General features: G+C 50.6%; 1 protein-coding gene across 1 annotated transcript; it reads right to left on the bottom strand.

Moving 5' to 3' along the window:
- Positions 1-202: 202 nt before the first annotated feature.
- On the bottom strand, positions 203-20,142 carry LOC121658063 (macrophage colony-stimulating factor 1 receptor-like). The gene is made up of 21 exons (XM_042014468.1): positions 19,948-20,142; positions 15,023-15,268; positions 13,922-14,206; positions 13,046-13,182; positions 12,210-12,369; positions 11,261-11,450; positions 10,162-10,277; positions 9,787-9,907; positions 8,910-9,100; positions 8,206-8,318; positions 6,652-6,778; positions 6,073-6,177; positions 5,640-5,750; positions 5,314-5,476; positions 4,675-4,775; positions 4,412-4,530; positions 3,538-3,660; positions 3,303-3,414; positions 2,893-2,992; positions 2,210-2,315; positions 203-1,771 (listed from the first exon to the last, which is right to left on the bottom strand). Exons 1-21 carry the CDS (start codon positions 19,994-19,996, stop codon positions 1,640-1,642), a joined length of 2,907 nt encoding a protein of 968 aa, XP_041870402.1. The 5' UTR covers positions 19,997-20,142; the 3' UTR covers positions 203-1,639.
- Positions 20,143-21,712: the final 1,570 nt, after the last annotated feature.

Raw genomic sequence — 21,712 nt, 5'->3', positions numbered from 1 at the left:
TTGTTCTTTGGTTTTTTTTGTGTGCAAGACCTGCATGGCTTCAGGGGAAAGGTCACAAACACTGCTGAATCTCTTCTGCATTTACCCTGGCATTACACTTCCCCCAGAGACTGCTGCCATGTGCCACATGGTGACTTGTCAGGTGTCCCATCATCACAACTGAAATTACATTCCATTATATCCATGCACAAGGTCTACTTCAGAGCTTTAAAACCTTGCTTTTAATAAGTTTTTCACAAGAATGAGTGGTTTTGAGAACTGGTACTGAGGAACAGAGTTGCAGGGTGAGAGGGTAAGCCAGTGCATTACCCATGCTCTGAGCTCTTCCCCTCTGAGAACAGTCCTTAGAGCCCTGGAAGAGACTCATTTTGTTAAACATCTTATTTTATTTTTTATAATGCTGACAGATAAGAGTTACGTTAGCTTCTCATTTAGTAAGGAGGAATGAATCACTTGGTGTTAGCATAAAACCAGGTTTAAAAGGATCAGAAATGGCCCACAGTGTAATTGCTCAGAGTGTGACAAAGGCCACCTGTGGTGCAGCTGTAGTTTGCCTGAGCCCTGTCAGTTGCAGTTTGCCTGTACCTGGAATGGAGATCTTTTACCCACCGAGTCAGGTGAAGCTAAGAAGGTTCTTTAGCTACTTCTGGTAGGTACGCAGGACTGGATGGCCAGGGCAGTAGTAAACCTGAGCAAGAGCTAGCTGAGAAATAAGTTGAAGGGCATTAGGCCCTAGCTTATGAAAAAAATCACCTCAGTTGTACTAATAAAAGTACATTTGGGAAATTTAGTACAAGTCTGTAATAGTGACAAAGGCAGTGATTGCTACATGTTCAGTAACTCAGAAGTTCTGTAGGATATGTGTAATACTGATCATTTCCAGACCTCTTTAAGCTGCCATTCTTTCCTGGATTGGGGTTGTGTTCAGTGTTCTCATGGCAGAGCACTGGTTTCTGCTGTATTTTACCTGAGAAAGTACTGTCCCTCTGTCCCATTACTGGGCCACAAGTTCACATAACCCTGGGGTTGGCTCTGTGGCTCACTTCACCCAAACACTCCCTGCAGGTGCATCAGCTGCAGAGAAGTGGGTTGCACGAGGAAGTGTAGGGGTTAATGCATATTTAATGCTATGTAGAAGCTTTACCTATATCTAAACACACTGCAATGTCCAGGGTCAGACTGACAAAGGGAAGAGAGCAGGACCACCAAGAAAAAGAGTGTGTGGAGTAGTTCCAGTGCCAAGACCTATTTCAAGATGTGCTTATAAAACACAAGGGTTCAGTAATGTAATGTAATGTGAGTGACACTTGGAACTGTCTTACTTGGCTGTGACTAGTATTTTTTAAAAAACTCAAAACCCAAACTCCCACAGCCTTCTCTGGGGCATGGGGAGGCAGGTGCTGGGGATCTCTGTGTACCTTGTAGAGATGGAGCCTGTTACTATCCTGACAGCTCTATGCTATGTGTGAGATAAGACTTCAGGGACCCCACGGTGACTCCTTTGCTCTCCTTTTGGTGAGAGAGTTGGCAACACCCACACTTCAGAAAGCACAGAGAAGGCCAAAGCGGAAGGTGTCTGTGTCCTAGGGTGAGCTCTGTGGAGCCAGGACAAGGATCAACCCCAGGGTGAAGGTCCCATCTAACAGAACTGGTAGTTGTTGCCCTTGAGGAGGGGCTGCCCACTCTCCTCTTGCTCGCAGGACTCCTCACAGCAGCCGGAGGTGTCGCAGCCACTGTCTTCCTCAGCACTGGAAGGGAGGTTGGTGTAGTCCTTGAAGGAAAAGGAAGAAGCACAACACCCTGAGTGTGTTTTGGTCCCTTTGATGGTGTATGACCCCTGTTGCCGTGCAGGTGACCAGCTGGGGATGTTCTCACTCCACATTACCACCCTTTGCTGTGCCCACAGGGTGTGACTAACAGGCAGGGCAGGCTCGTGCCTATGCTTTGGTGGACAGCTAGTCCTGAGGGGATGCACAGCAAGTCCAGGGCCATGGGGCAGGGTGCTGTGCTGGTAGTATATCGCTGCCTGTCACTGCTTTGTCCAGCCCTCTCTGGTCATGGTGGGGAGTCAGCCCTTCAGCTGGATGCCTCTCTGCACTTTGCACCAACACTACACTGCTCCCATCAGCTAATGGTAAGGGATATGACACAAAACTTGTTCAGAAGCTGTGTTCATGTCCTCCCCCTTCTCCTCTCCAGAGGTCCTCACCCGCTCCTTATGCACCTCCAGCTCTTTCTGGATGAAGCAGCCTATCTGGTCGAAGGTGGGTCTCCGTGTGGGCTCCAGGCTCCAGCACGCCTGCATGATGCTGTACCTGCAGGGCCAGACAGGGACAAGCTGGTTGCATGGTGCTGCTGGAGGGTCTGCAACCCCAGGCTCTTCCCTGCAGCACTCTGTATGTCAGGGACACACTACTGAGCAGTCCCTTGTCTTCCTCCGTAGAACCCATGGTGAGTGCATGTGCACTGCTCCAGGGAGTGGTGACCACTGGAGTGGATGGAGCAAACTAATCAACAAGGAGCTTGCCACCAAGACTTCAGGCTTACACTCATTACCCTCCTCTAGCCTACTCAGGCTTGTCTTCTCATAATCATAGAGCCAAAAGTAGCTAACGAAATAGAGAAGAAAACCCCACCAAGTTCAGGAATGTAATGTGAGTGTTCTCATCCTCCTGCCCATAAAGAGGAGATAGTGGATAGACTGCCCCAGGGCTTGTTTTCCTACAGGAGCAAGGAGCAGCCTGGTAGGATCCAGCCTTAACCTCAAGGCAGACACTTGGGAACAGCAGGCAGAGCTGTGGACAAGGTCCCTGTGCCGTGTCCCTGCCTGTTGCCATGAGGCAGCTCCAGCCACGCGGTCGCTGCTGTGTGAATCTCAGCACATCCACTCACATTTCCAAGGGAGCGAAGTCAGGCCTGGCCATCTGGTACCCCTGCTTCACCATGCTGTAGAACTTGCTGTTCACCACCATGCCAGGATACGGGCTCTTCCCTGTGACAGGAACAGAAGCAGAGGTGGCTCTCAGACCACAGTGTTCAATACTCCAGCCTTGAGGGTGGGAAGAGGCAGCCTGGAGCATTGCCTGAGCCACTGTTACCCAGGGAGCTGAGTTAGAGAAAATGATGTGGGATTCTTCATCTTAAATGCTCCCTCTGAAAACACAACACAGTGTTTTATAGCCCTGATAAACCTAGATTTTGGTCAGCCTTCCTCCTTTCTTGGAAATTTTTTCTGCAGACACATTAGGCCAGTAGTGAGCCATGGAAAACAAAAGAGGTTTGCAAGCTCGCGTCTTTCTTACCAAGGGAGAAGATCTCCCAGAGCAGGATGCCATAAGACCACACATCACTCTGCACTGTGTAAATGCAGTCAAAGATGCTCTCTGGGGCCATCCATTTCACGGGCAGGCGAGCCTGGAAGAGCAGAGAGTCCTGCAGACTGGGACACACTGGCAGCTTATGCTACACCCTGTCTGTCCTTCATGCTCCAGCCCCCCTACCCTTGTACCTTCTCTTGTGCCCATTTTAATTACTTACATTGCCTTTCACAACATAATTGGAGTCATTCATGATGTCCCGGGCCAGGCCAAAGTCACAGATCTTGGCTACACGTCCATCTGATATGAGCACGTTCCTGGCTGCTAAGTCACGGTGGATGCACTGGGGAGAAGAGAGCACAACTGAGACCCAGCCACTGGCCCCCAGCAGTCCCAAAAAATTCCCTACAGCCCAGGCCTGCCACCAAAACAATGCTTGTAGGGGCAAGGGAAACATGTACTGCTTGAAGAGCCCCTGTCTGAGGCACCAGGTCATGTACAAGCCACGGGCTCTTTTTCAAGCACTTCATTTGTGGTGTTAAGACACTGCGACATTTCATGCCCCCTCCTTTAATCACTCACGGGGCTGTCATCTTCCCCATAGGAGGAGGCTCAGAAGCTTGGGCTGTTGACACTGTGTCCTCATCTCTGAAACAGACACAGTGTGACTGACACCCTGAGCCAGCTCTGGCAGACAGCTCAACGGCCACTTTCAGTTCCTTGTCCCTGGGGCAGCAGGGACACTGCCAAAGCGAGAAAGCTTCACAACAAGGTTCCTGACCTCGTGTAAAAGCAGGGGAGAAAATGTTGAGACCAGCATGAAGCATAGCCCTGGGTTCCCTCTGTAACACTGCCCTGCCATGACGGCCGTGGAAGACAAAGGCTCTGACAGGAACACCAGACACCAGGGCCCAGCCTGTCTGGACCCAACAGACAGAGCAGAGAGGCCCATTTCCAGCAGCAGCTTGCTTGAGCTTGGCTACCCCATCCAAAGACATCCCAAGCCTTCTGCAGCCAGGATGGGTGGCTCCTGCTTGGCTGGACTGGTGTTTCCCACGTGGTGTGCTGGGGGCAGTGGCTCTCTTGGCACTCACGTTCTTTGATGCGAGGAATGCCATGCCCTGGGCCACCTGGCTGGAGAACTGTAGCAGGTCAGAGAGATTGAGGGGACGGAGATCCTCCCTGACTTCATCTTCTTCCTCTGAGCTTCTCCCTGAAATTCAAAGCAGAGATTTAGACTTGCTGCAAAGCTGGCGAGTAACACAAACTGTGGTGTGCTGTGATTCCCAGAGCTAAACCAGACAGGATGGCCAAAAGAAAGAAATCATGAAATCCCAGAAATAAGCCTTTGACTCACCCCTGGCTTGCGCAGAATCTGATGCTGCTGAAGATGATGATGATGGCACAGGCCTCATTTCAACATATGTTTCCAAACCCTGGCTTGAGAAGCCACTGTCACTGAGTGAGAAGCACCAGAGAGGGGGGCAGACTGTTAGAACCCTCCAGCAGTACCTTCTGCCCTGCTCCATCTCCACCAAGAGGAGAAACCACATCCCTGCCTGCAGAAGGTGACTTAAAGGCTTAAAGGCAAAGGTAATGTGGAAGCTGATTCAGAAAGGGAACCTGGGCCCCCTGTGTTATGGGGCTCCAAGGACTGCTCCCCTTTTTTTTAAGTTCTTGGCTGATGGGGAGCAGTCAGCTTCATCCTAGAAAACCCATGTGCCCAGTAGTGCAGGAAGCTAAAGTTTTGGTTCTGAATTGTGGAAGGACAGACTGGGCTGAAACCTGGATTTATTGCGGGATATTCAATGACTGCTGTCAAAGTCTTCGAAAAACTTGCAACTATAACCAGCTCTAAACACATACAACCCCAGTGGCTTTTACACCCTGGCATCGACCTTGATCTCTCCCCAGCACAGTGCTCTGCATGCTTCTCCCAGCGAGTACCCAGGCCCAGCATTGCTCAGCCCTGCAGCCACCCGAGCTCTGCTCCTACCTGTGGATGTATTTTTTCTCTAGCTCAATGTTTTTGTAATCAGCAGCACTGTCTAAAGAGGTGTCCAGGGCAGAATCCTGGATAATTATGGATTCAGCCTTCTTCCGCAGGAAATTCAGCAGGTCTCCATAGCGACAGTACTCGGTGATGACAAGGATTGGGCCTGGCAGAGCAGCAGAAAGGGTTCATTAAGGAGCGATGTTACTGTGACCTGTCCTGGGATTGCTTTCCCTGGGAGGGCAGCAGAATCCACACAGCTCACGCTGCGCCTCAGAGGAGGGGCCATGGCAGGGGTCTGGGGGGGCAGCAGGGCTGGGGGATCCTACCTCCGCAGGTACATGCCCCCAGCAGGTTAACAATGTTCTCGTGGTGTCCCAAGTGACTCATGATCTTCAGCTCAGACATGAGAGCCTCCTGCTCGTCCGTGTCTGCTGATGCTGCAAGGTGAGAGAAGGACTGTGTGAAGGAGTGAGGGAGGGACAAGGAGGAGATTAAGGGAGAGGACAGAGAAAGATGTTGACAGAGTTATGGAACAAAAGGAGGAGACACACTTCGAGTGAAAACTGCATCCTCTAACTGTGCCTCTGGCCTCCCCTGTCCACAGAAACGACAGTAATGTGATTCCAGCACCTGGTACTTGGCATAGAAACATCTTTAAAACATAGCTGTGGCAGCCTGGGAGCACCAACATGTGTTGAACACACACTACATCCTGCCCAGATGGAGGATTTCAGCCCTTGCAAGTTGCTCTGTGCTTACACTTTAGCATCTTCACAGCCACTTTGAGCACTGAATCTTCTTTGCCCAGCCCAAAAGCTGTGGCTTCTACCACTTTTCCAAAGGCTCCTGCTCCAAGAGTTTTTCCTGCAGAGAGAAGAAAAAAGTGCTTTTAAGATATGTTATAGAAAAAGACTGAGCAGTTGTCCTACATGCAGTCTTGAGGATGGGGATTCCTGCTGGGCTCACACAAGATGACATATCCCTTAGTCAGGAGCTGGCAAACATCTGTGGGGAACTCTACTGTGAGCAAAGATGGTGAGTAAGAGGCCATCTCCAAACTTCGCCTCACCAGCTCTGTGCCTTAGGAATGACTCCACACGCAAGAGGAGGGACATGATCCCTGCAGCCTTCCTTGGAGCAAAGGAGGAGGGAGGGAGCCTACACCCTACCACTTGCCACCCTGTGTGGAAGGGGGCAGCAAGGCCTGGTTTAGGATGCTGCCAGAATGTCTGGGTGTAGTTTTGGATATTGCCCAGAGCTTTGGCTCTGACCCTTGGAGCGTTTCAGCTCTGTGATGAGCTTCATGCCACCAGGCAAGAAGCAGGGAAGGTTTCTTACCAAACTGGAGGTTATTCCTGGGAAACTCCCATTTTTCATTGTACGGCAGCTGAGTGGGATCGATAAAGATGTAGTTATTGCCTTCACAGGCCTCAATGATCTTCCACCGCACCTGGTACTTGGGTTTCTGTAAGGAAGAGACTCCAGTTATTCAGTGTTCCCCAAGTTGGGAGGGTTCTTCAGCCCCAGCATCCACTCAAGCTCACTCTGCAGGCACAGAGGGAAGATACAGACTTCAGCCCATCAAGTATCTTTTCAACCTGGACTGAGTGAGAGAGGCTTTTTCTGGACAGCCTGGTCTCTTTGCAGTTATGAAGTCCCCCCAAGTCATCCCCTATGACTGAGGGAGGCTCTCTTGCCACTAGAAGCAGCCTGTTGCCATCATTTGGGATGGCAGAGCTGGGGATGCAGCACATCCCACCAGAGCAGTGGCTGACAGTGCCCAGCTGGTGCTGGAGGGAGATGTCCCCACTGTGTCTCCTTCCTCGGTCCTCTGGCTGCTGAGCACAGCAGAACAGTGGAGCTGGTCCTGCCCCACTTCCCTTACAGGGGTAAAATAAAAAAGGAGAAAGAGAAGTAAGAATTTCTCTTTTCCAAGAATGTCATGGCAGAAGTAACCAGGCAAGGCAGAGAAGCAGTGCAGGAGTCTTTGAGCAGAGAAGGCTGGTACTTGTCTGAGATAGGTAACCATGTTATTTATAGCCATGTCCTGCTTCTCTGGGGCTTGCAAGCCCTTCCAAAAAGCTATTTGCTTCACATTTGTGCTTACACATTGATCTATCTTTCTGTGTCTCTCGACCACTGTCCAAAGGCAGCTCTGCCTGCTAAGCTGTAGGTGCTTGTCTGAGAGAGGGCTCTGATGGATCTTCTGACAACCAGCACCAGAACTTTGCTGCAAAATTTTCAGCCTTGATAGGCTGTCAAAGGAAGGGTGCCAAAAGGGAGAGATGAAAACCAGATTTTCACCCACTGATGAAGCAGAGGTGGCTACTGATTGGTTCAGTTTGTGGAAAAAACAGAGAAGGATTCCAAATGATGGAAATGAGCCTTGCAGAGAAAATGGGGCAAGTTCTTATATAAAAATAGTGACCAAGTCTTCCTGGAAACAAACTTCTTCTAACATCATCCTGTTTCCCCATAAAACCAGTTTATTATAAAGCAGCGAGGAGAACAAAAAGTAGATGCGAACTGCAAACCACTTTTTTTTCTCCCTTAATTCAGTCCGTAGATTCATGGGACCAGAGCAAAACCAGCTGCAATTGACAGCGCAGAGTGAGCACCTTTGTCTGACACCAAACAATAGCCACACTGACCTCTGGGCTACCAGACTGAAGGACCAGGGCAGGAGAGATATTAATACACTGGGTTGGGTGCATGAGCTTTGCCCTGCAGCAGGAAACTCCAGGGGGAAGCTGAGAGGCAGGGGAGGTGAAGGAGGCAGCTTGCCTGGTGCCTCCAAGCTGAATGGTCCCTGCCCTGGCTGACAGCAGAGGCTGTGTGGCCTCTGAGACCAGGCAGCCCTTGCAGCCCTTGCCCTGCAACAGGGAGTCTGACCTGGTTGTACTTGTAGAGCAGGAGGAGGAGTAGGAGGAGCAGCAGCACCAATGCACCTATGCAGGTGGACAGAACAGGGCTGAAGAGCTTGTTTGGAAGGGCCATGACACTCCCTGGAAGAGGGAAAAAAAAAAAAACCAGAGAATCAGTAAACATCCTTATTTCAATCCCAGCTCTGGGAGCATTTTGCCCAGCTATTCACTTCAGCTTCCCCTGTATGCAACACTGCCCTCAGGACACCCTTTTGGGAGCTGCTGCGAGCTGAGGGAAGTTCTTGATGCCAAACTCAAGGCTGCAATGGTTCCCCTCATGCACCCCAATTTCGACACAACCAGCACCAGGTGCAGCTCAGACAAACTGGTGACCAAGATCTGTGCAGCAAGAACAGGCCCACCAAAAGATGCAACCCCTGTACTTTGGTGGGCTGAGAAACTGCTGGATGCACCGTGCCCTGGAGCTGAGCCCTGCAGTTATGAGATGTTTGTGGTGTGGCTCAGCCTTTGGCCCCAGGCTATAACCCAGCCAGAAATTCCCACATGGCTCCTAGGACTGGTGAATGCCAAAGCCTCACACCTGTGAGGATAAAGGGCTTGTGGAATCTGTTCCAGCTCTCTTGCAAGACAGCGGGGATATACATATAGAACGCAACCCCAAAGTCCCCAAATTCTCCCCCACTCTGCCAACTCTGTCGGTTTGTATCTTACGGGTGATGGTGAGTGAGTGAAACATGTCAGAGGTGTTCCCTTCCCCGTTAATGGCCATGCAGCAGAAGGTGAAATTGTCACCCAGCTCCTGGAAGAGGATGGTGCTCTCCACCTCCATCTCTTGGAAGGGCAACATATTCACCACCTGGGGTCTGGAGTCATTCCGTATCAGTCTGTAGTCCTCACTGTACCTGCAGGGATGGCAAGAGGAGGCAATGAGTGCTCCTCTGCAGCACAGCAGCTCACAGCTGAGTGGGTGCCTGTGTCACACTACAGAGGAGACACAGGGAATTAGGGTTGCAGCTCTGTGAGGTGTGTTACTCTCTGCCCAGTTAAAGATGTCTCCCTGAACACCACGGCCCTGCACAGACAGAGCCCTGACTGCCTTTATGTGGCTCAGCAGTGTTCTGCCATCAGTCCCTTCAGTGGGGCTGGTCCTGAGACACAACAGCCCTGTCCAGGCAGCTGCAGTTGCTTCCCATGACTGTAGCTCAGTTAACCTGTGCTCTGCAGAGCCTCAGACCTGTGGAGGTTCCAGAAAGATGACTGGGCCAGCCAGGATATACCTCTACAGCAACATACACCAGGGCATTTCTCCAAGGGATCCACGTGTTCCTCAGAAAAGCATGGGGAGAACATGAATCACAGGTGGATGATCTCTTCAACCTCAGGACTTTAGGAATAGAAAGTGGTCCCTCTTCGCAGGCAGTCCCCAGGAACCTCTTTTTCAGCAGAACAACATCCCTGTTGCTGTTACTGGACAGGCTCTGCTGTATGGCCTGCCCGGGAGCCCACGCTCAGCGAATGCCAGCACAGCAAGGGCAGGGGCACAGCTCGGAGGTGCTCAGTCAGTTCTCACCTCTCGGGCAGTTCTCACCTGTCCGAGTGAACGGGGCACTGGTACCACTCGATGCGTGGGGCAGGGTACCCGATGGCCATGCACTGAAGGATGCTGGAGTCATTGGCTGGCACTTTGATTTTGCAGACCCTTGGAGAAGCTGTTGGGGAAGTCACATAAAAAGTGAATGCTGTGACCAGAGGAAGAGCACATCCCCCATGCTCTGGTTTACTTTCCATGTGTGCAACAATAAACCAGAAGGAGCCCCTGTGCTAAACACAGGCAGGTTTAGGCTGGGTCTGTGTGTCCTGTGGGTGCTGAGCTGGAAACAGCCTGGTACCCCAACCAACTTTTTTTGCTAGCTGGGAAGCAGCCCCAGGGGCAAGCAGGGTGAAAGAACGGGCAAGCACTTACATTTCAGAGAGATACTGAATGTAACCGATTCATTGGTCACATTGTTGAGGGCATGAAACGTGTAGAACCCTCCCTCTCCTTCCTTCAGGCGGTTCAGGAAGAGTGTGCTGTTGTACCTGCTCACAGAGAGAAACACTGTGAAGAACACACAGGCCTTGCTCAGTGAGATTCTGCTGCTTCCTGTGCTCTGGAGCAGTGAACAGTTCCAGCACTAATCCCAGCGCCTCAGGGAGCCTGCTAGCTGCTTCTTCAGGGGAAGCAGGGAGGGACCAATCTTCCTTAGAGGAAACACCTTTTGCCACCAAGTGCACTTCAGCACTTCTGAAAGGCTACAGGTGGGTGAATGCTCAGAAATAATTTAACATGTAAATCATTACCTTTCAAGGATAAGGGGATGCTGGTTCATCTGCCTTTGGCAGAATGAGTTACTCAATGAAGATGTGCTCCCTAGTAGCCACTCCCCTCTGCCCCCTGCCCATTTCTCAACCCCCAGTGCAAGAAGTTCACCCTAAAGCCATAATTTTTGCCAAGTGGCACAGTTCCTCTTGTAGATTGCTTTTTGTTTCTAAGAAAATGAAAGGGGAATTGCCAAACACCCCAACAAATGGAATGTTTTTCTTTCAGTCTCCTCTTGGTCTCAGCTGGCTGTAGGCTTTGGAAGAGCACACCTGTGCCCTCTGTTAGGTTATATTCACATAACAATGTTTGTGACTTCTCTTGGCGTGGCGCTCTCAGTGCCTCTCAGTGCACACTCTCTCAACCTCAGAGCAGTGAGGGAATTAAGTTTTTTGTACTGTTCGTCCACTCCTGAAATTTCTTCTGGCAAGGAGAGTGCAGACTTGAACAACCAGATCACAAATGTGATACTAACTTCCACAAGGCTGTCTAAAGAGAAGGCTGCCAAGTTAGAGAAGGGCGGTGTCCCCCTTGATCTGATTATACTGTGGTTTGCTAACAATACTGGAAAGAGAAGATAGAAATGCAGAACAGTTTCCCTCTTTAAAACCAGAGAGTTTTCTGTAGAATGGGGCCTGCCTGTCTCAAGGAAAGCTCTCTTGGAAACATGCCATAGCCAGTATAGAAGACAAAGAGCACGTACCAGTTGTTTCCAGAGATCATTTGGCCCTTGAATATGGTGGGTTTAGAGTTCTTCAAGGGATTCGTGTGCTCCCAGACCCACTGGAGAAGTTTTGGGTAAGCCTTAATGTGGACCTGCAGCTTCAGACTCTCGCCCAGAGCAACCTCCTGGCTGGTGGCTTGCCCTGGGATCAGGTGCACGTAACCTCTCTCTGCAGGATGGAGGAGAGCACGACCGTCAGCAGGCGTGTCCAGAGACCTGGAATAAGCTTATGCCATCTCCATAAAGGGATCATTATTGGAAAGAGCAGCCCCATCTGGGAGACTGCAGGAGGGAATGAAATATTACACAGATATGTTGCCAAAGGAATACTTTTAAATGACTTCTTTGTCATGGCACCTTGGATTACACTGCCTGAGGAGGGCTAGAAAATCTTAGTGAAGTCTCACAGGGAAAGAGGTTTTACATGCTGTATCCTAAGAAGTGATGAGGCTAAAACAGTATCTCTTAATTGTTCATAAAAGACAGTTATGCTTTAGCTAAAATCCTGGCTTCTCAGCTGGAAACAACTCAGACTGAGCCTTCTTTCTGAGCTGTGGTATGCAGCAGCTTTGTATCATCAGCAAACTCCAGCCTGTGAGCTGTGAGGATGAATTTTCCATCTTGAGATACAAACAAGTGTGTAATAGACCTGAAGCCCCTTATGTGAATCTGTGACTGGAAGAGATGAAGATCCATACTTTGCTCATGTGGCTTGCCCTTCCTTCTAAAACATGTCCTCTGGGCCCTCAAGATATGAAGGGAAAACCAGTTCCTTTTCTAGCAGCTCCATAGTTCTCATGTGAGCCCTCAGGCACAAGTGAGAATTGTGTTTTCAACAACAAATCTAGGAAGAGAATGGAGGCAGAAGCAGCAAATACTCAAGGCTACACATGATTCAGCCTTCCTGGTCTTTTGGGGAAGCACTCACCTACTACCTGAAGCATTGTTGAGGCATTCCTGAATCCTACTGTATTGTTGGCTATACAGATGTATTTCCCACTGTCTTCCATGGTCACGGCTTCAACGAACAGGGTGTCATTGATGATGTAGTTATCATTTTCAAAGTCAATCTTTCTAGTTCTCGTGACCTGTCAGGCAGAGAGGGAACAGCACACATTGAAAGGGCAGAGCAAACACACCTCTCCTGCTCTGGGCTAGAGAGCTCATCACTGAGAACAACCTGTGAGGAGACCCAGAGTCATACTAAACCCAAGTATCCAGGGCAGATATTCCACAGCAGTGAGGTTATAGTTATTGTCAGCCTTCTGACTGCAACTTGACCTTACACTGTGTGATCCAAACATACCTTGTGTGTTGTTTCAATTCCTTAATAAAGGCACCAGTTATAATAAGGACTTCTAGCAAACCTCATCTAACCATCTGGCAGTTAGAAGTCAGCATCACAGAGATTTTGAGATGTATTCCTTTTCTTCACACATATCTTTTCTCTGGAGAGCTCTGTCCTGAAAATATTTGCTGCTTTATAAGCCCTGGCAGGGATGGGTGGCGAAATGCTGCTTTAATAGGTACTGTGGCTCTTGTCCAATAAACTGAGGTGAAATAATATAGTGTCCTCTCTCACAGCACGATTCTGACAATAGGCAGGCGTTTCTTAATCCTGTGTCATCCCAAAGAAAGGATATTCAAATCTCTACAGCTTGAATAGCTCATTGGTTGGGTAGTTCAAGGCTTTGCTGTGGGTCTAGGCAATTCTTACCACCCTATGTCCCCCAGTTTCCAGGAAAGCTCCACACCCCAACTTACTTCTTTTGCTGCTGTCACCCATCTGATGTCATACTTGTGGGAAGGAGCAATCACTCTGCAGGTGACTTTGAAAGGTTCGCCCACAATTCGCACGTGGTCTGCAGGGTCCATCATCACTGACACAGGTTTCTTCGGTACTGCACAAAGGCAAGCAAGGAAAGATCCAGTGTCAGCTTGTCCAGTGATTCCATGTGCTTTGGAGACTCCCCAGGAGCTGGCTACCTTTGGAGGTGAGGCAGAGGCACAGGTTGCCCAGAGAAGTTGTGGATGCCCCATCCTGAAGTGTTCAAGGCCAGGTTAGGTGGGGCCTGAGCAACCTGATTTAGCAGGTGGCATCCCTGCCCATGGCAGTGAGTTTGGAACGAGATGAATTTCAAGGTCTCTTCCCACCCAAACTATTCTGTGACTCTATTCTATGATTCTACCTTCTCCTTTCCATCCTCTTTAGCCTCTTTCCTCCCGGCCTTCCCCTTCCCTAGTGATCTCCACTCCCTTTTGAGCATGTGTCTGTGGGAAGCAGTACAGGAGGGGAGAACACAGCAGTCAGGACTGTGGGTTGAAAGGGAAGGAGAAGCTTCTGCCCATGATTACAGATGGAGCATCGGGGCCCGAGGACTTGCAGAACATTGGAGAGATTGGTGGATGTTTTTCTCTGGTCTGTGACAGTGCCTGCAAAGATTTGAAGACTGCTGAACCCATAGAAACCCATCTGAAGGAAGCAATTAGCCAGAGGCTGACGGAATTTGGCCTCCATTAAATAACCTTTAGAAACTGCAGAACCTTCAGAAGGTCTTTCCTGCCGCTGGCAAGGAGCTTTTCCTGTGGCCAGGTTAGCTATTTGTGGCCCTTAGGATAGCAACAACCTCAGTTCTTTACCTTCTTCCATAATCAGTCTTATTCTTGATGAATTCTTTATTTTTCCATTTATCTGTGCTTGGCATCGGTAATAACCTTTATGCTTGCTTTGCACATTGTACAGTCTTACTCCTTTCTCAGCACTGAAGGAGTAGTTGGTCCCAGGTGGGAGAGGAGAGGCATCATCCATTGTCAGAGTCACGTTGGATCCGTACTCGGGGGCCGTGATGAGACAGGGAAGATCAACATTCCCACCTTCAGTCCCCCCGACCCGGAAATTCGGGGTGTACCACACGTTGTTGGGATCTGAGGAGGAGACAGGATAGGCTTGTGAATGGGGTCAGAAAAGGCACTGGAGCTGAGAAACACATTCCAGCAAAGGCAAGTCTCCAGCATTGCTGCCCAGTGGGAGTTCGATGCTGGGGCAGCCCTGCTCAGCGCCTGCCTGACTCAGCCTCCAAACACTCACATGACAAACCCAGCTCCAGCTAAGACATTTGAGGGGATCACAGCAACCAGCTCACAAATGTCCAGGGATAAGAGAGGCTGAGAAGTATGCACATGTCTAATTAAACTTTTCACCATGGTGCTCGTTTCACTTATGAGGCCTCCAGCTTCCCTGCTCAGGGCAGCACCTCTGGTACAAAGGAAGGGGTGAAGTCAAGTGGTAGAGCTACCATAGCATAGCTTCTTCTGGGATAAAAGAATATTTGGGGTTCAGGTCATGTTGTGAGGACGTAATTCATGTGTCTCTCTCCCTTATCTGATGTACTGCCGATACGGTTCTCTGATTTGCAAATCTCACTGCTCACTACAACACTGAACAGACTTACACCCCTGGTTTTTCAGGAAGGGAAGCCACAGTGGGAGGAGGGAGAGATCCTGGAGACATCCACATATACACGAGATGCAGCTCTGTACTTTAGACCGGTGCTTTAGTCATGGGCCCCATTTTATGTGGACTCACGTGGTTGTGGGTGAGGCACTGCCCCACCAGGAGCCTGCACTGCTCCCCAAGCACACACACAAGCACAGCACAGCAGAAAGGACCTGTGCAGTGGCCATGCTCCCTGGAAGGAGGCTGCTCTGCCAGTGGATGTGGGAAGGGAGAAGCAGGGTTACCTCGCACAAACAGGTGGATGGCTGCAGTGCCCTTGTCACTGCTGTTGACATAACCACAGCTATAGGTGCCTGTATTCCTGTAAGTGGCCTTGGGGATACTGAGCGTGCTGATGGTGTGGTTGCTGAATGTATTCTTTTTGCTATTCCATGCAACTTCAGACTCTCCTGAGCAGTGCAAGAGGACTGGATCACCCGTGTTGACAACCAGAGCAGGGAGGTCAGGGCTGATCACTGGAGATGCTGAGCCTGCAAGGGAAAGAGAGAGTGAGAGTGCAAAAATGATCCCTAAAGATTCTCTGCTGGAGTTCACACTGCTGAGAATGGAGTAGCTCAGCATCAGGAAAAGGCTGAGCTTGGGATTCAGACTGGCGTTTTGGCTCACACCACTCCACCCATTCTCTGTCCCACCAGACCCCTACGGCCTTATACTCCAAGGAAAGAATTTCAGGGAAGAAACACCACCCTCCACACTTCCCTCTTCCCTGCCATTTGAACATCTAGAGCAGTGGGACAGGAAAAACAATCATCTGGAGCTGACTGGGGCAAATGCCAGCTTGGAAATTGTTCCTGCTGATTTTTGCCTCTTCCTACAGTAGTTTTCCTTTTGTGGCAGAGCGGGACCTGCTCTATGAACTGGGTTAGCCCACGGCACCATTTGGTGGAGTTTAAGCCAAGTTTGGTGGATGGGGCTCTCTGTTGCATTGGTGCTGTGATGAGCTAGAACAGACTTGGGAAGCTCCTGGAGAGCAGGAGGTCAGTGCATATCCATTGGGAAGACTGGCTTTTTGTTGCCAAGCACTGGATTCTGAAGAACACCTCCTCATATGTATCATGGAGTGACACACTGCATTCTCCTGGAAGACACCAACAAAACATTATGAAGTGAATCAGCATTATTTCCATTTGGGAGAGGAAACTGAGGCATGGAACAGCTGAACAGCTGATGAAAGCCCATAGCTGCAGTTGTTCATACAACACACCTGTCCTGCAGACACAGGTATCACAACCAGCAGGAATTCTGATGCATCTCTACTTTGAAGATGCCTTCTCTGCTGGCTGAATAAAGGGGAACCAGGGTCCTACTCCAGCCTTGGTGTCAGAGGGAAATATTTTTTCCCCATTTTGTCCTGTCAGCAAGTTCTTTGAGTCACCACCTATATTTAGGGTGGGGGGAAGTGCACAATGAATCAGTGCTGTGGGGTTGGGGAAGAAGTGGTACAGCCACCCCACGTCAGGCCCTCAGGGAGGACAGGAAACACATTGCAAAGGGCTATCTGTGCTTGAGGGGCTCTGCACCCCCCTCCAGCCCCTATCCAGGGCTATTCTCCCACTTCTGCTTTCCTTCCCAGTCTCTAACCCGTCCTCACATCTTAAAGGGACACACACCCTCATTCAAATAATACTGAGCATAAGGGACCTGGGCAATTTATCAATTCACTGCTCTGCAGGCGGTGATCCTCCTGCCATGGACCCTGTCCCTGTAGCAGCCAGCAGAAGCACACCCTCACCGTCATCCACCCCTGATCACAGCTCTTTTGGGGAGGAAGGCGATGCCCAAGGTACAGCTGTGTGTCCTGTGCTACCAGCTGTGCTCAGGGCTGTGCCACCCAGAGCACACATCAGAGCCCAAAGAGCAGCCTTTAAGCCATCTTGGGCTGGTGACTCCCTCCTTGCAACAAAGGGTGGAGAATATGAGACTCAAGACCCTGGAGGGCATTCTGGTTGTAACAATGACACAGTTGTCATGGGGGAGCTCAGACAAGGCCTAGATCAAACTCACTGGCCCTGTGGGGAGAGGCGGAGGACAAGGATCTTCAGAGCATGGAATATTTGACATTTTATCTCCCTGGTTTTTTGTTGCTGTTGTGTTGCTTTGTTTGTTGTTGTTGTTGTGTTGTTGTTTGTTTGGGGTTTTTGGGGGAGGAGGGGGTTGATGCTTTTATCTTACTATGGAAAGAGGAGAAGCCTCATTTACTTCCAGAATGGAAAAAAATATACCCCAGAACAATTTAAAAAGCTGAGTTTTCCACATATCTGAGGCAAAACATTCCTCCCTTTTCGCTAAGCTGTGCTTTCTAGTGGGGCTTGTTATTTCTGTTGCTTTAACTCTTTGTCACTGGATCCTTTTCCCTCACCTACTCTCTGCTTTGGCTGTCAATCCACATCCAGGGCTTTGGCACCATTTCATGGGGAGCCAAACTCTTTGATTCAGAGTTGTATTCAAACTTGTTCGGGGAAGGACCATGTTGTAACTTGTCCTTGGCCGCAGCAGGAGAACAAGGAAAGTAAATAAAACAAACAAGAGTCATCTCATCTTTGTTGTCACCAGCTTACAGTTATGACTGAGATGCTATGGCAGAAAAGGTGCTGGGTAGGTGCTCTCCAGAAGGGTGATGAAAAAGCCCTCAGGCTGTCACTAGAGACTCCCACCAGCAATGCAACCACCACACGAGTGGAGTGAGGACAGACAAGGCAGAGACACTAAATGCGGGACAAGGCAAGGTGAAGGTCACCCAAGCACCCACTCCTTCATGTGTGCTGGGGGAAGAGTCAGAGCAGTGGGTCCTTCTCCAGAATGGGGAAGCAGGGCTGCAGGGGGACGCTCTCTCCCTGCTGACCACTGTGCAATCTTGCACGAAGGCCAAGGATGTCTCCCTTCTGCTCTCCAGCAGCTTCCGCAGCACTGCCAGTAACTGCTGGCCAGAGGTTTTACCACGCTTGGGTTGTGTAACCATGACCTCTCCTTACAGCTGCAGACTCTGTCCCTGCTTCTCCTATGCCAGCCAAAACATTGCTTTCCTCTGCTGAGCGTTTGGTGAGGAAGGAGAAGTGAAGGCTGGTATGGCAGAAGTGCCCAGGATCCTTACCACAGAAGCCAGCCCCCAGGATCTTGAGTTAATCCTGGGGAAAAACTAGGCTGAGGTCTGGCCCTGAGAAGGACCCATACCAGACCTGAGCTCCCTTTGTCCCACCCTCAATGATAGCAAGGAAAAGTTTGATTTCTGAGGACCCCTTCCCTGGAGTCACCTACAATATCTGTGGACCAGGGATAGAGAAAAATGTGCTCATCAGAGCTCTGCTTGGGGTTTCTACTTCAGAGGTTTAGCTTACCCACAGTAAGAAAACAAAACCCCTAGGAATACATCTCAAGATGGCCAAGAATACAGATACAAGATGATTTGGTTTAAAACATTTCCTCTGCTTGATCTGAGCCCCTTATCCTCCCTCAGCAAGAGCCCAAGTCACAACAATCACATTACATCAGCCCTGGGTGCTCACGGAAGATGCACTTGCAATCCAAGAGGTAGGAGAAGGAAGTCAGGCTCTGACTCCAGCTGGAGGTTGGTTACTTTGTAGAGCCCTGGCATGATGCAGCTTTGTGCTGCAAATGGCCAGCAGTGCTGGTACTCACACAAATGTGTGTCCTACAGCCTGACATGGCAGACAGTGCCTCATGAAGATGTCACAGCTGCAGACCTGCATTGGCCAGTGGCTCAAGGAACCTTTGGAGAGATCCTGACAGCTATTGTTACAATCTCTCATGGATCTGTATTAGACTTGCCTAGTCCCTATTATCTTTAAAAACCACAAGGAATTAAATACCCTGCAGCCTTCACAACCCATTCCCAGCACAGCAGAACTAGAAAATTCTGCTCAACATGTTTCAAATGTCACTTGAAGTGAAACAATAAGTGAGAGGGATGCAAATTTCCTGGGCTGAAAACACGAGCACTGCAGTGGCTCAAGAAGGATTTGCTGCCCACCTGTCCCATGCTGAATGCTTTCCCCACAGGCTGCCCCCTTCCAGGGAGGACTTCACACCACAGTCTCATTGTGCCCCCAAGCATGCTCAAAAGGAAAATTAAGGCAAGTGCCACACAGGACCTGAGAGGTTCCCAGCACTTCAAAATGCCAGATTAGTAATACTGGTTTCCACCTCTTTGGTTGTAAACCTCAAAAACGGCTTAGTGACTCTTTTTTGAGGTTGGTGGGTTATCACCTCCTGGCCATCTCTGCAGCCTCAAAAAGCAGGCGTGTTCAGCTTTCCCTTCTTGGCTGCCTGAGTTCTGTTTCAATCACATCCTGGCTCTACAGCCCTGGTGTGTGTACCAGCACCATCAGAATCCAGCAATCCTCAGATACTCCAGCTGGGCATGAGGTCCTTTGGAAGGTGCCAATGCAGCTGATTTTCTGACTCCTTTACCTACAGACCAAACATCTCCAACTCCTTCCTCATTTGAGCAAAGTGTTATTTAGGAGACAGCTTCCCTCAGGACACAGTTGCTGCTGAACCATTCCTTCATCGTAAACCCTCTCCAGATCCAAAGAATGTGAAGTTTCCCTCTCCCATCTCCCCACAGCCAAGGCTCTGCCTATGCTAAAGTGCACCTCTCCATCCTCCTTGGCCTTACCTTGGCAGGGCTGCAGGCAGCCAAGAGCAAGCCAGGCACCAGAGCCAACACAGACCAGCAGCACACCCTCTTTCCACCACTACCCTCCCTCTCTAATTGCAGCCAGCTCTGGATGACCTGCAGAAAGCTGCTACAGCCAAGTCTGCACTGAGTTCCAGTGCTGGTGTCTCTTCCCTGCAGTGCCACAGAGCAGACACATTCTCCCTACCCATGCCAAGGATCCTTGAACGTGCTCACAGCAGTGTCCAATTCATGCAGCAGCCTCCAGAAACAGGGACCATTCCAGTCCATAGCAGCCTTTTGGGACACATGGCTGTGAGCCCAGCTTTGCCCTCCACCTCCAGGAGCTGCGTGCCTGTTAGTCCAGCTTCAGCACAGCCCCGTCCTGCCAAGGCCATGACCCCTCCTCACCTGAGGAGGAATGGAGCACTCATACCAGGCACCCAGGAAACCCTCACCACATCCTAAAATTCCCCTAGAGTGATGTGGGGCTTTGGGAGTCAGTATACTTACCATGCCAGAAGCCAGCTGCAGCGAGCAGCAGGAGGAGAGCAGGACCCATGTCCCCAGGGACCGTGGTGTCCCCAGCCTGGAGCTGATGCAGCTGAAGGATCCTCTCGAGCAGTGGGTGCCTCTTCTAGTGGGCACCGTCCCCAGTGCTCCCTTGTCGGGAGCTTCTCCTTTCTGAGCTGACCACAAGTTAACAAATTCCCTATTTTGTTTGTTTTTGAAACGGGGGAAAAAAACAGGCCATGCTTTGTCACGTCACCAGTGACAAACCCCACGGCAGAGGTGGAGCCATGCACACACCCTGCTGCACGGTCCCCCTGCTGGTGGGGGTCCCCCTCAGGTCTCAGAGAGGAGTCCAGCCCCAGACCAGTCCCCAGGGCTGGCAGGGGCCACTGCACCATGCAGGGGTTTGGGATAATCCTGTTCTCTGGCTTCTGCCACTCCAGTCCCCAGGGACATTTACACACTTTTGTCTTGCTTGGGAACACAGAGTGTCCGCACACTTGCTGGCAGTGAATTCCATTTTACTTCAGCAGGACAAGATTTACCTCAGGCCCAGCAGCTCTTGCTGGCTTTGGGACCTGAGGACCCTCACAGAACATGGCAGACTCCCTCACAAGAGGCCCACAAAGGCAATTCAGCCCAGGGCAGGTGGGAAAAGGCCTGTGAAGATGCCATATTATTTTGTGTTAACCAAAAGTGTGATCCCAGGTGCAGAGAGGGGTCCTGTGGCCACACAGGATCACCCCCAAGCCCCACGCTAGCTTCGCTACCCTCCCTGCCAGGGAGACATGTTGGGAGTCCAGCATGCAGACCCCTTCTGGCTCCTGGCTGGGCTGGGGGACACATGGGGACCCTGGCTCTCTTCTGTCCCTGTACCTCCAAGCCTGGGGCTCACAGTGACCCTGTCACCACCAGGCAGCCCCAGGGCTAAAGCACAGACCCTTCCTCCCCTGGAGCCCGTCCCACCCAGCCATCCTGCCTTGCTGGTGGGGAGGCTGCTTGGAGCTGTTCTGTAATTGACAACCTGGCAGGCACCTTGAAGCAGCAATTAGGCAGTTAGCTAATTAGCAGTGTTAGTAATTAATAAATTAGACACTTTGTTAACCCTCCACTGGACAGTGGCTCTTCCAAAACAGGGGTGAGAGAAGGCTTGAAGCAAACCAGTTCTCCCAGGGACACTCAAGCCAGCAGGATTAGTGGGTCCAGTCAGACACAGGGTGGCCCCTGGCTCTCTGCTCTGTCTCACCTCACGCTGCAGCAGAAGTTCAGGGCTGTTCACAGCAGCTCTGGGGTGGGAAGTGACAGCCACCACCTGACAGCACTGGGAAGGAAGCACAGGGGAGGAAGGTGCAGCTGGGGGCTCTGCCAACTGCCCCAGCTGCAGCCCCAACAGCAGGGAGGTGACAGGAACACCATGACAAACCATGGGCAGAAAGAGAAGGGATGTGCTAAAATACCTGCACAGAGGTAGCTGTTGAATCTGCACCTGCAATGCCCTGAAAGCCTCCACAGCCTGGAGGGGAATGGGCTTCTCCAAAGGGGGCAGTTAGAGAGGTACCAGCAAGACAAGGTCCTTGGGGCCAGGAGATGAGAGCAGGCTGACTGTGCTGGAGATGACTAAGAGTCATGGGAACGTGGAGAGAGCTCTTGGTTTTGGCCAGAAGGATGGCTGGAGAGCAAGAGGGAGTCCAGAGAGAAGGAAAGGCAGCTTTTGGCCAAGGAACGTTTCCCCTCAGCAGTTTTTCCTGGCAGGATGCAGGGGAGA

This window comes from Corvus kubaryi, unplaced genomic scaffold, assembly GCF_017639235.1.
Source record: "Corvus kubaryi isolate FWS band 111438036 unplaced genomic scaffold, C.kubaryi_AGA036_p1.0 split2-37374, whole genome shotgun sequence".
Classification (NCBI taxonomy): Eukaryota; Metazoa; Chordata; class Aves; order Passeriformes; family Corvidae; genus Corvus; species Corvus kubaryi.
The sequence above is the reverse complement of the archived record's forward strand: the minus strand, read 5'-3'. Positions and strand labels throughout refer to the sequence as shown.